The 14,685-nt window shown below is 33.1% G+C and overlaps 2 protein-coding genes across 2 annotated transcripts in view; both read left to right on the forward strand.

Annotated features, from left to right (window-relative positions):
* The window catches only part of LOC111085309, a gene marked incomplete at its 3' end in the record, with an annotated part of 17,944 nt that extends 12,008 nt beyond the window's left edge, over window positions 1–5,936 (forward strand). Inside the window, exons 3-4 of the mRNA XM_022383289.1 lie at window positions 1,689–1,836; window positions 5,847–5,936. Coding sequence (XP_022238997.1) covers window positions 1,689–1,836; window positions 5,847–5,936 — 238 coding nt within the window. The remainder of the gene's footprint in view (window positions 1–1,688; window positions 1,837–5,846) is intronic.
* A 50-nt stretch (window positions 5,937–5,986) lies between these two features.
* LOC106457381 (1-phosphatidylinositol 4,5-bisphosphate phosphodiesterase epsilon-1-like) overlaps window positions 5,987–14,685 on the forward strand; it is a 104,116-nt gene continuing 95,417 nt past the window's right edge. Inside the window, exons 1-4 of the mRNA XM_022383291.1 lie at window positions 5,987–6,093; window positions 7,809–7,966; window positions 10,180–10,231; window positions 10,604–11,283. Coding sequence (XP_022238999.1) covers window positions 7,868–7,966; window positions 10,180–10,231; window positions 10,604–11,283 — 831 coding nt within the window. The 5' untranslated portion in view covers window positions 5,987–6,093; window positions 7,809–7,867. The remainder of the gene's footprint in view (window positions 6,094–7,808; window positions 7,967–10,179; window positions 10,232–10,603; window positions 11,284–14,685) is intronic.

Raw genomic sequence — 14,685 nt, forward strand, 5'->3', positions numbered from 1 at the left:
TTTGTTTTTTTTTTTTTTTTTAATTTTCGTCGCAAAGCTACACGAGGGCTATCTATTTGGCAATGTAAGACTAGAGGGAAGGCAGCTAGTCATCACCACCAACCGCCAACTCTTTTACCAACGAATAGTGCAATTGACCGCACATTATAACGGCTGAAAGGACGAGCATGTTTGGTGGGACGGGGATTCGAACCCGCAGCTTGCGAGTCAACGCCCTAACCACCTGGCCATGCCGGGCCCAAACTCAGTTGGTTTTACGGAGACTTACACCTTTGATAACTCCTCCGAAATCATGATATTTAGAAATGAGCTTTGTTATCATGTAATCAAACTGTACTGCTTGCTGAAGTGAAGCCTAGTTTACAAGAATATACACCATCTGTTTACTTTGTGAAAATCATACACATGTATGGTACCAAATGAATAAAAACATCTGGTCGTCTAAGAGAACCGCAGAGCCTATATACTAAATAAAAACCAACCTAACTGCTGAGGAACTATATGAAATCGGCTATTGTTCAGAAGAAAAAAAAACATATTGTTTAAGTGAAAAGAACCACATTATATTTAAAACTACATTTTGCAAACGGAAACAAACTATTTTTAACCTTTACGACCTTAATCCCAACTAGTTCGGGGTCAGCCAGTGTTTTCGTAAGCAAAGTATTTTTTACTCCCTGGTGGCTGGTACAGTCGGCAACCATATAGAACGAGCATGTACGGCGATGGGGATTCAAACTAGCGATATTCAGATTGCCAGTCGAGCGCCCTAACCATCAGATCATGCCAGGCTCAGAAACAGACCTAATATGATTAAAATACATTTTGTAAACGGAAACATAAAATAGTAAAAAATACATTGTTTAATAGAAGCAACCATAATTGGAACTACAAGTTGAACTTGGAAACAGTGGTATGACATAATATTTTATACCAGCTTAATACAATTCGAAAATATGTTTTCATCATTGTAGCTTCAAAGGGCTTTGGAACGTCTTACAGATGTTTTCTAAAAACACTTCTGTTGAGACCTCGCTTCTCTCTCAACCAAACCACTGATAGAATGTGGCACCATCACGGAGATCTCCCATGAGGTTCATGTTTGCTTTTTGAACAAAGTTTCGTTGTTGTTACAAATATCATCTGTAATTCAACTTTCCAGAGTTACACGAATACAGTCTTGTCTTTGGTTTAGCTACAATCTTTTTACGTATAGGTAATTCGTTTCAGTATTGGTATTTTCTGTGCAACGCCTACAGAAGTAAATCTAATCTTTCCACTTTGTCTGAGTTCGCTTTTGCTTTATTGACTTTCGCTTCACTCAGAGACTGGTGACTCAGAAATGTGGTTAGAGCTGAACTGAAAGTACACTATGCTTTTTTCCCGCTGTAAAGACATATATATAAAACTTTCATATTGTAGTTAGTATCAACATGTTCTAGCTTTCTCTTGTTTATTATGCTTGTTAGGTGTAAAATTATACATACATACATATATATATATATACATAACAAAAGACAACAGGAAATGGAAATGATTGCTGTTTATCTTTTGATGCCCCAAATATAGTGATATTATAGGAAATCTATTTCTTCTGAATCTGACTCTGTCAGCTTAAAGTTAAATTATATATATATTTATGATGTAGAATAACCTCTGCAGTTTCACAAAATTAATTTATTTAATAGATGGCGACACTGCAGCTACCATTGTCTTCAGATACTAAGTGCTCGGATGTTGCTATACATGAGTCAAAATGAAGAAGTACAAGAGAAGCTGGTTGAAGAAGGCCATCTAAGGATTCTAATAGCCTCATTAGATTCCACTCATGACCCGGTAACATGTTCAAAGTTATGAACTGAAAAATAATGAGCCCTAAACCAAATCTTTTTAAAATTCCATTATGTTTTTTATTGTATTAGAATAGGGATTGCTTACTTATAAATCTTGGTGCAACGGTTGTTTGCATGACAAATTTCTGCTGTATATATTTAAATTTTCTTTGTTCAAAGTGCACTGTTTTCTCACAAAATTCACCATAGCAATATGGTTTTAAATAATGAAATATATTCATAGTGATGACTGGTTTTGTAGTTTTCAATACAGATTAATATGACATTTGTAACTTTACTGCAGTACACATTTTAACATAAGCTAGTGCGGTGTATGTAATTTTTCTGCAAAAACACCATTCTATAATGAGTCTTTGTGTTCTGTTTGAGTTTTTTGTTTTATAGTGTTCATCAAAGGCTAATATGAGAGTTCAATAATTAGTTTATTCATTTGTTCACTATTGCATGATCCATATTTTGATTTATAGAACTTTTACATTATTTGAAGTTCAAACAGTGGGGTAATTTAAATCTGGCTGTTAAATATAGTTTAACTAAAAGTTTATCTGACCTTTACTATGTTCAGTTTCAAAAAGTGGTTAGTATGATCTTCTTTATACGAAAACTGTAGTATTAGATACAATTGTGTTATGTTTTGTTATACCAGAAATAGCATCTCATTGACGATAGCTAAGGAATAAACTTGGAAAAATCAAATCTAAATATTTTTTTTCTCTAATAAAATCATGCTGAGATATTTTAGTATTATTATTCAGTACCCGTTACTATGGTTTCATACTACGCGTACACATATGGGGTGAAAAGCATCTGGTACTGTGAGCTAATTATACATATATATATATCTTTACATCCAAAACCATCCATGTGAAAATACGACAAAACACCTGCTTGAGTATAGTGTAAATTTTCAGTTGTTTGCCGAGAGGTTGTGTTTTAATTAGTGCTTTTTTTTGACAAATATTTTATATATCTAATTCATTTATAATTGCTAGAACTTTCTCATAGATTAATAAATGGTAATAATGACTGTATATAATCTAATATTCCTTAGTATTCAATGCAGGTAACATAGCTACAGATAATGTGTAATGTAAACATTTTTATGGTAATTAACTAACAGCAGTATATTTATTCAAACAATAATTTTGTTGTGTTGATATACAAACTTCTATTTACAAAAAAAATATCACAAAAAAACATCATTTTACACTATTAACTATTAATAGTTTTTAACATGGCCAAGTGATTAACGTTCCGGGAGGTTCCTGATTTTCGTTCCCTTGCCCCAAAATTACACATCGCACTTGAGGGCCGTCGGTGGGTTATAAGAGTAACGGTCAAATTCCGTTATTCGATTAGAGTAGCCCAACAGTTGCTGGTGGGTGCTATTGACTAACTAGCTTCACAATTCGTGCAAACCAGTTCTATCAGTTAAAAAATTAGAGAAGGACATGCGCAGATAGTCCCTGCATAGGTTTGCGCAAAATTCTGATAAAAACAAATCAATCTACAAACACTCCCATAAGCTGTTAAGTAGAAAATAAAATTCTGCTTAAATTACATTCATTTCAATGCATAAAAGGCACTTAATAAAAACAAATTACATGTGTTATTATTATTTGAGGTTATTAAGTAATATTAAGTCTATAAGTATTATTTATTTTCTTTTGTTCCAACATACACACATACACGTTTGAACAATCTCGTAATTTCTTTATTTGACATACTCATTCTGTGTATTAATACACATAAACTATTAACAGACAACGGTATACGTTGAAATGTTATTTCTGGATATTAGTTAACATATATTTTAAGCTAAAATACTCATCCCTCCTAGCGATTAAGTTGGGCGACATTTTGAGGTCAGTGTGAAGTTTTAATGTATGGAATTTGAATCTGTTGTAGGCAAGTTGTCCGTATAACTTACATGTTTTTAACAGTGCTACTTGCCTATAACGTCTCTGAAACAATACTCATCTTTTGTATTAATACACCTTATTTCCAGACAGTGTTTTACGTGCCAATGTTGTTTGTGAGTGTTAGCTAGAAACCTTTTTTTTTTCAAATTTAAAACATTAATTCTATGTATTAATGCGTACATTCTACTTACAGACAACGTTCTATGTAAACGTTATCTGTTGACTATTTTTTTCTACATTCAACTTACACAATTTATTTGCACATTTTCTCGAGCAGTTAACTAACACTTTTTATTTAAGTCACGCTGTGTTCATAAAGTAATATCTAAGCGCGATTTTCTCAGTTTAATAAATAATAACTGTTTGTTAATACTATTACTCGTTTATTTCATTGTATTTATAGATAATTTTGTACTTATAAACCTTAGCTTTTCCCATAGTTAACGTTCTATATTGTCCATGTTTTGATAAAGTTAGTTTAATCTCTGAATTTCGATGGTTTTTGGATTAAAGTATTTTTTTATAACGTCATTCGTCTCTTACTAAGTGGGCATTACTAAACATCGTGACTTTTGGGTAAATAGGGCTGACTAGTACTGTACTTATATTTATACTGCTGTCCTCATTCTTCTCTTATTAAATGGGAATTCCTAAATATCATAACTATTTGGTAAAGAGGGTTGACTAGTACTGTTCTAGTATTTATATTGCTGTCCTCATTCTTCTCTTATTAAATGGGAATTCCTAAATATCATAACTATTTGGTAAAGAGGGTTGACTAGTACTGTACTTATATTTATACTGCTGTCCTCATTCTTCTCTTATTAAATGGGAATTCCTAAATATCATAACTATTTGGTAAAGAGGGTTGACTAGTACTGTTCTAGTATTTATATTGCTGTCCTCATTCTTTCCTCATTAAGTGGATACATCTAAATATCATGACTGTTTGGTAACAAGTATTGACTACTACTGTGCTAATATTTATATTGTTAAGGCTTTCGTGCTTACACGCTCCTAGGGTAAGTTTCATAAACTTTCCATGTAGATAGTACAATTATATTCACATGAAAAATGACTAGCTGCTTAAAGCGAAGGGTGCTGCCAACGTATTGCCTTCTTTCTGGTCTGCCTAAACCAAAGGAGCCTAAGAATTGAGTGTTTAACCTTTTATGAATATAAGGTGTAGTTCATGTGAACAAAGACCAAACGTAATAGAATTAGGATACGTCTGTGGGCTTGTGATAGACATTAAAAATGACTAGCTGCTTAAAGCGAAGGGTGCTGCCAACGTATTGCCTTCTTTCTGGTCTGCCTAAACCAAAGGAGCCTAAGAATTGAGTGTTTAACCTTTTATGAATATAAGGTGTAGTTCATGTGAACAAAGACCAAACGTAATAGAATTAGGATACGTCTGTGGGCTTGTGATAGACATTATTTCATCATGAAGTCAGATACAACATGAGCATATAAGTGGATTAAGTAATTTCTTACCTGAAAAACTTAAACAACAATTGGAGTACATGAGATAACTTAACCACAAAATTTGTTGGAGGAAGGATTGCATTTTCTACTTGATAAAGCAAGTCTAAACATATCGTTGATAATAATACGAAGCACCTATTTTAAGGTTCTAATTTTAATCTAAATATGTAAATAGTGCCGAAAGTACACAACCAAATCGTCCAGTCTTTATAACAGAGCAGTTTTTTAAAGTTTATAAAAGGTTAAAAGTGCACTATGAATAAATGTATCTGAATATTCAAAGTGTGCATATTATTTTCATGGCTTGTTTTTTTTTTAACCAAAGAAAATAATTTCTTCGGGAACCTCCACTTTCGTAGTGAGTGTGTACATATATTACATATCCCTTCATTCAAAGAGTTAGTGGTTTCTACTAGCAAGAAGCTTTTCACGAGAATACGTGTACACGCAAATGTTATAAGGATATAAATACTGTTGTATTAGTATAACAATTTTGCCAAACATTCATGATGTTAGTAATTTTTTATAGATATTTCTCCTCCTAGTTCCACAAAAAAACGTTATTTAACATGTTTGTTTCACTCAGCAACTTCTGTGCCTTGTTCTACAAATTGTTGCCACTTTGGCTATGCGATCGAAATATCACAATGCACTATTGGAGGCTGATACGGCAGATTGCTTGACTCAACTAGTGCTGCCCTCTGACGAATGGTATTATACTAACCACAGTACCAAATACGCCCGATATGTGAAGCACCACGCTGGAAGGATATTTGTTTATCTGGGGCAGGAGCAGAGACTGCGAAATAAAGCTTACCTTTTTGATATATTCGGTATGTTTGCGTTTTACTCTTAATATAATACTCTTAATATGAACTGGATATAATATTATATAAATATATTTATACGAGTTATTTAAGATAACAAAACTGAATGATTCGCAAACAGAGAGAATAACTTCCAAAGATATATTTGATAGTTTTTTAATTATATAGTTTTAGAAATTTCCCCACCTGTAATGACTTTCATTGGATTGTATTAATTTTTAGATATTCAATTATTTAAAGAATAGTTGGTCAATTTGGAATGGCCCGGCATGGCCATGTGGTTAGGGCGCTCGACTCCCAATCTGCGGGGTCGCAGGTTAGAATCCCCGTCCCATCAAACATGCTCGCCCTTTCAGCTGTGGGGTGTTATAATGTGACGGTCAATCCCATTAGTCGTTGGTAAAAGAGTAGCACCAGAACTGACGTTGGGTGGTGATGACTAGCTGCTAAATTAGGGACGGCTGGCGCAGATAACCCTCGTGTGGCTTTGCGCGAAATCTATAACAAACCAAACCACTTTAGAAAATGTTACGTACAAAACATTAACAACATCAAATTCGATTATTAGGTAAAAGTAAATTAGATAAAATCAGGATGATACCAAAACACGGTAACAAAGAGGAAGTTGAAGTTATGAAATGATTTTTTGTTTTTATATGTGTCTGTGGAAGTAGGATCTAAACAGCAAGTAAGGATACACCGTCTATTATTGTTTAATACTCTCTGTACTGCATGGAAATAAATTAAATATACACCCATCTCTCATAATTACCTCCTACTACTGAAGCCAGTCTGGGGAAGAAGCCTGCTCAAATATATATATATAAAGATGATTATAAAGAATTTTATTAGGTTAGATTGGGATTCTTTGAAATATTTTACTGTTAATATATTGTGACGTATATTATCTTTAGTCCCTTAGATACAGCTACAATGATTAGTAGATGATTTTTCTTACTGTACAGATACCTATTACATCTACATTAAAATTAAAAAGAAATTATTATACGTTATGCGAGACTTGCGAACAGCTTTAATCGGATAGATGATGATGTATCTTTGTGTCTTTTCTCGCCATATTTTCACGGATGTCTCTAAAGCCAAGTTTCATGATATACAGTTTGTGAGACTCGCGTGTAGGTTTTAACGGTGATAGATGGCGGATCACAACCATTTTGTACTCCTTACTTCCACGGAAACAGCATATATTTCCGGCATTGCAGGTATTCCTTGTCGTCGTTTATTTTGTTCTTGATTTTAATTATGTCTAAAATATATATTTTTCTTCGGGATAAAAACAATAATTAACTTTGGGAAGTACACTATACACACCCAATATCTTAGTCTCTTCATGTAAACAGATTTAGAATTTCCGGAATACTTCTCAACTGTCTCTGAACTTTAGTTTTGTAATTACATGGAAGCAACAGCCAATTATGCTCAATAATATAGTAGCTAACTGAAGATGATTTTTTTCTGCATTTGCAATTTTACCTTTTTTTTTTTAAATAATTTGTGGACTTTTTATGTCACATTTCACTGTTACGGATTACGATATTACAATAACAATCCCATATTCATTACACTTTGGAATCTAGAAGAGCTGGATTTTTTGGTTGTTTTGTTTTTAAAACATTAATTTAAATCCCATAATTTGTTGTCTTTGTAGCGTTTCTTTTATTGATATTTAATGGTGAGCTTGGTACTTTTTAATTTTGTAGAAGAGTCTTTGCCACCACCAACACCGCTAACGACCTCAATTGAAGATTCCTACATAAGCATGACATCACTTCCGCTTCCAGCTATAGTAGATAACCAGGGACAGCTTTTAGGAGCATCTGTGGAGTACTTGGTATTACAAATGTTAAAAGTTATGGAGGTAGTACTTTTGAAATATTCTCATCTCATTTGATATATCCACACGAAACTATATAAGTTTCTCTTCTTTAAGAAATAGTTTTGATAGGTGAGGAGATACTAATACTAATCAGTTTGTAATTTATATTAGTTGTTTTTTGGTGAAAAATCTCACTTTTGATAACGACATAAGGTGGACATTTCATGAGAATTTTTATATATATATAATGATATACCGTAATATTTCATAATATGCTATTTTTGTTAGTACCTCAAAACTATATCATTATTTAATACTAGCCGCGACCCGCAAAATATTTGCGCTATTTTTCATGCCCTTGATCCCCAGTAGCACAGCGGTATGTCTGTGGACTTACAACGCTAGAAACCGGGTTTCGATACCCGTGGTGGGCAGAGAACTGATAGCCCATTGTGTAGCTTTGTGCATAAATTCAAACAACCAACCAACAAACAATTCATACCCTCTGCTTGAATCTTCCTTATTCTATCATTTTCGCGCACTGCATTTGAGCTAAGCTTTCTTGCAGGCATTATGTGTTAGATCAATAAATCCTGGTCTATTTGAAAACATTCTACGCGGTAAGACAAACAAACTTACACAGGCGTAATCTTACTTAATAAAACTACACCTACGTAACTTTATTTAATAAAACTACACGAAAAGTAAACAATAAAGTAATGGTATTTATAAGAGTATACAGAGTGTGAAACAGTTATGAGCGTTGAATGTATGACACGGTTTTATGAGTTGAAATAAAGAAACTCACAAAAACGGATAATAAAACCCATACTAAAGAAAAAAGTAGCTAAAAGGTGTTTATGGCAGTTTATGAAAGGAACCAAAGCTAAATTATTGCCAAGGAAGGTAAATGTAAAAATTGTAAAGAAGACAAACTAAGCCAATTATTGAGAAACTTCTGAATGCGTGTCACAAAGTGATAAGTATGTGGTTTTGAACGAAGTTAGCATGCCAATTTTAGACTTAAATAAGTCGAAAATGTCCGTAGCAATTGTATCTCGTGCAATGTTAATTTGTTAGGAAATTACACACGGGTTAAAGGTTGTTGTGTGAAACTAAAGTTGAAATCGAAGCCAGTCGTCACGTGATGACAACAACTTTGTGCCATCGTGTAAAAACTTGTTGTATTAAAAAGTTTAAATAAGCAAAAAACAGGTAAGATGATTCTGGATGGAAAAGCCATTTCGCAATCCGGACTCCTCAAACAAAGGCCTTTCTAACGACATGAGATTTGTAGCGTTTGATTGAGAAATTTGCGGGAAAGTTCCGGACAGACAAACACAAGCATATTATTTATACAGACTCATTACGATATAATCATACAAGTAATGAAATATGAAGAAATCTGTGCTAAACTTTTTATTATTGTTATGCTTCGTAATTACAAAGTTACACAAAGAAAATAAGAAATTTCTTTCTGCGTGATAGTAGTAAGTTTAATATCATATTCTTAAAAAATCAAAATAATGGCAATATCTTGTGAATAGACTAATAGCCGTGATAAAATATTTTAAACTTACAAAAATATTAAAAATTTGCAGGAGCTTCGGAGGGCGTGGTCTTATGATTAGCCTGCTTGGGTTGCGAATATAAGGGATTATGGTTTGGGTCTTATTGCTTCAAAAACGCGCTCCGCACTTTGGGTCCGTGGATGTGCTATGATACTGACGGCCAAATTTCACTATTCGCTCACCCAAGAGTAGTCACAACGTCATGGTGGGTACTGTTGACGAGCTGCCTTCCCCTTAGTTCGTTATTTCAAAATTGAGGACGGTTATGCGAAGATAGTCATTTATTTAGCTTTGCTAGAAAATTCTTAAACAGAAAAAACAACCCACTCCTTGCAGAGACTGTTCTCGAGTTAGACTTAGGTCTTCGGTCGTATCGAAAGAGTTCACAGAGTTAAAAAAATAAGTTGCGAAACACTGATTTTAAAAAACTGTGTTGGTGTATAGCTGAAATATACTTATTAGCTTCTCTATAAAAAGAAACAATGTAATTTATAATAATTTCTAAGTTACTTCAAACGAGTTTATACCTTAAAATTGAGTAAAAAATATGATACATAAAAACACACAGTTGATCACCTAACAGTTACAATGTACAAGGATAACATTTTTAGTATTGTTTGAAGCAGCTTGTTTTAGTTAGTGAATATGTTATAACATACATAACACCAATTATTCGTTATTCAGAGAAATATCCGTAAGAGTTCAGAAGAGAATCGAACGTCCCCAGAAGCTGAAGGTAAGTTTAATAAAATTCCCTAACACGGTCAATTATGTTGAATGCAAATAAATGATATGAAAGCGTAAATAATAAATCGAAAATACATTGTTGTTTAATAACCTACATACTTATTTTACACTGGATTTGTCGGCTTATTGCAATTTAAGTATTCTTTAAAAATATTTTCTTTGTAGTAATAATAATAATATAATATGAAGACTGTTATGCATTGTTAGATTAGAAATTCTCATCAATAAAACCGCTGTTATCTGATTCAATACTTAACACTTGAAAGTAACACGTATTTTGAAATCAAAGTAATGGGCACACGTGCTGTTGGTTTTGTGATTATATATGAAATTCTGTTATTGTTTATTTTTCTCCTTTCAGCTCATCATACAAACAATAGAGAGAAGAATACTGGGGATGAGTTGAACATGATCCAGTTCATCTTAACATGTCTTCCTGCAGTCGTGGATCCTATTATTATCTTTAGGTTACTCCAACATCGATTAACAGGTGGAATGGATCTTAAACGTTTGTCTCTGACCTCATACAGAAGCAGTGCGCCCTTGGCAGAGTCCTGTAGTGTCAAGATCAGTAGCACCCGGAATTCTGGAGGAAACCAAGAAGGACTGAGATCCAGGCGAAAAGTAAACCTAACCATCACATGCCCCCCTTCTCCAACAGCTCTCTCGGAAATCGATGCCAGAAAACGTGACTCAGTGAATAGTTCCCTAGAGACCAGATTAGTTATCCAAACATCTCAACCAATCACTTCATTAAGGATTACTATGAGCCGCAACGCTAATCATAGTCATGATTTCGCTGTACTTGACAAGGAGCCTGTACTCATCTCAGGTCCAGGGGCTTCGCCTACCACCCCTCTCACTTCCCCCTCCCAACCAAAACGAAGTTTTCATTTTTCTAGTTTAAGAAAGAAAATGGTAAAGACACCGAGCAATCTCCCCCATGTCACTACGCCTCAGAGTGGAAGCACTAACACAAGTGAGGCGGACATTATGGCGTTTCAACGTGAACTACAAAACCTACCAGACTTGAAAACAAAGGTAAGAAGGAGTGAGAGTTTGCTAAATCAGGGGATAAAGGTGGGTTTATTATGAAACAGCCTTGCACGCTTTTTATAAAAATAATAATTCCGTAAACTTTTTGTTATAAAAACAGGGAACTAAAATGAGACCATTAAGAACAAGTTATGTTCACAAATTTAAGTTAAATGAAAAATTAAATAAAGTATTGGCTTGAGGTATGTAAAATTTCATTTTATAAGCTACTAAAACTCATGTATTAAGTTTAGATTGTTATATGCATTTATTATGAGACTGTAGTCCTTAAGAAGCTGCTTGATACACAATTCAGGAAAGAGGAACTTGCTAGAGGTTTATGGAGTAGTTATCTGCACTTATCATAAGAACAAGTTATTACACCGTAGTCCGTAAGAAGCTGCTTGGTACACAATTCAGGAAAGAGGAACTTGCTAGAGGTTTATGGAGTAGTTATCTGCACTTATTATAAGAACAAGTTATTACACCGTAGTCCTTAAGAAGCTGCTTTGTACTCTATTCAGGAAACAAGGATTTGCTAAAAGTCTAGGAAGTTTGTTTGAAGTTAAGCACAAAGCTACACAATGGGCTATCTGTGCTCTGTCCACCACGGGTATCGAAACCCGGATTCTAGTGTTGTAAGTCCGCAGACATACAGCTGTGCCACTGGGGGGCGTCTAGGAAGTAGTTATACACTTACTTTTAAGAGGTTCTGAGGCAAGTTTCTGTAGCTAGTTTCAGCAATATTCCAGTAATGAGGAAAATGATCTAAATGAGACGCTGCAGAGTTCATATGTCTAGAAGTTAGTTATCTATACTTATTATAAGAACTAGGGATTACACCGTAGATCTTAAAACTGTTTTGTATAGTATTCCTGAATCAGGGATTAAGAAGAGCTTCATGAACAAGATATTTAAGTTGAGATCATTCAGAAGTCTTCTTGTGCCGTAGTTATGAAAGATAGGATTCAAATGAGATTTTAAAGAGACTGTTTTGAACACTATTCATGATAATAGGAATAAAGCTGAGATGCTTAAAGAGACCTTTGTTCAATGTTCTTATATTCTCAAGAAATCGTTATTTTTACCTTATATACTGATAGTTTTAGTATAAAAAAGTTCTGTTGTCACTATTGGTTTACAGACATATAAACCTTAAATGTCAGGCTAGGTATTATCGTGTAGTTTAATAATTTCTCATCGTATTCCAACTGTGGTGAAAAGTCAACATACTAATAATTTCTTAACGTCATCAGCCTTGGATTATATTAAATTCGGCAGCAGTATTAATGAAGAGAGACAAAGGGTAATTATCCTGTTGTAAAACATCTTTGAAATTTTTCACTTCTGCATAAGATAGTTCTATTTTGTAATTGCTCTTAAAGTTTCTGTTGAACAAATTTTCCACTAGATTCCCTTTAAATGCTCATGATAAAAACTGTTGAATTGTGTATGAAGTCCAAAGAATGTCGGTTTGTATTTATATGTGACAACAAGTTGTCTATTTAAGCGAGTAATTTAGACTCTTTTTTTGGGTAGTTAACAGTAAACTTAATGTGCGTATATATTTGTTGATAAGAAATTCGAATCCGATTAACTTCCTCAAAAGAGTTTAAAATAACAAAAGTGTCATTAGGGTGTAGGGAATACTACAGAGGTTTAAAGTCCTTTTTTTAAACATAAAAACAAATCTAAGACAATAACTTTTCTAGAACCCATTGTTGTACGATTAAGCTAATGATAAATAAATACATTAAGTATAAACATGAGAATTCTCAGTAGTGAATTCCTGTACTTGTGAGCCATTCTATTACAAAGTTTATGTTTTCATTTTATACCAGCACATCATTATGTTTGAATGTTTAATGATGTGGGAGAAAGGGTCTCATTAGAAGTTCTTATGTTAAACAGCTATTTCGCTGGACAATTTATAAATACTTCTGTAGAGTCGTTGGTCATTTATTACCTGAAATGCTCTCACTAAAAATAATACCAGATTTTGTTAATTTTGACAAATACAGTATTTTACAGGTTTTGTATATTACGTAGCACCAGGATTAGGCTTTATCAATATATAATATTTTGTTTATAATTTATATTGCTGTTTTTATTTCTTAAGCGGTACCGAAGCGAATTCCTGTTGTTAGTTTCAATAATATTCTAACATGAGGAAAAAAAAAATCTAAAAGACAAAATGCAGCGTTTGTTTGTAGTCTACGTTTTTAAAGTTGAATTAATGCAATTAATGCAACCAAACTTTGTTGACAAAATGAAAGCCAATATGTTTTATAGCTGCTCCCACGTGTTTAGAAGGTCGTACATTCTCTAAGAAAAGTATAGAATCAGATAATGTTTGTAAAGTTTGGAATAATTTTTAAGATTTTATGAATATTAATAAATAAATTATTCCCTACCTTTATTTTGTAATTTTATGTTGCAAATTATTTTTATCAATCTAATTAATCCAATGAATTTTATGATTAAGAATAACCCCAGTCGCACAACAGTGCTAAACTGTAAAAGTTAGGATCGGAATTTTACATACTACAGAAAGAAATAGAAACAATACAAATTCACTGGACAAACTGAAGACATAAGAATACTGATGGTTGAAGAAAGTACTTTGATTATTTTTAAAAACCATCATGGAACCAACACATCTACACAACTACTATATCTAAGCATTGTAGGTTTTACTTTTTTAAATACTTGGTTGCTTGTGATTTTAGAATTAATTATAACAACGTAGAAATAACAAGAATAGCTATAGCGCCAGAAAGGCTTCACTTAGAATACAGACTCTTTTGTATTCAAATACAACATATGTTTCTCATTTCTATGTTAATACCCTAAACCCTGCAGATTACCCAACCGTCCTCTTGAGGATGTCCATTTTTACTTCCGAGGCATGAAATCTTGTTATATTTTCTTCTTTTCTCGGCATTTTTTTCCCTTATTTCCTTTTTGGTCTAATTTTTATATATATACGTACTAAGATACCATATTCATAACCAAGAAGTTAATCCAAACGAATTTATAGCGTACTTCAAAGTATTATCTGAAATCCTATATCGAAAGTAATTTCTTGGTAGTTTCATTCCCCATCAATGTTTTAACTGGTGTTTTATTTTCAAATTAAAGTAATTTCTTGGTGAGCTTAGTCTAAAGGTAGGTGGTTTCACTCTCTTGCAATGTTTTAACCGATGTTTTATGTTAAAACTAAAGTAATTTTTTGGTGATCTTAGTCTAAAGGTAAGTGGTTTCATTCCCCATCAATATTTTAACTGGTGTTTTATATTGAAACTAAAGTAATTTCTTAGTGAACTTAGTCTAAAGGTAAGTGGTTTCATTCCCCATCAATGTTTTAACTGGTGTTTTATGTTGAAACTAAAGTAATTTCTTAGTGAG

This window comes from Limulus polyphemus, unplaced genomic scaffold, assembly GCF_000517525.1.
Source record: "Limulus polyphemus unplaced genomic scaffold, Limulus_polyphemus-2.1.2 Scaffold323, whole genome shotgun sequence".
In the NCBI taxonomy this organism is placed as follows: domain Eukaryota; kingdom Metazoa; phylum Arthropoda; class Merostomata; order Xiphosura; family Limulidae; genus Limulus; species Limulus polyphemus.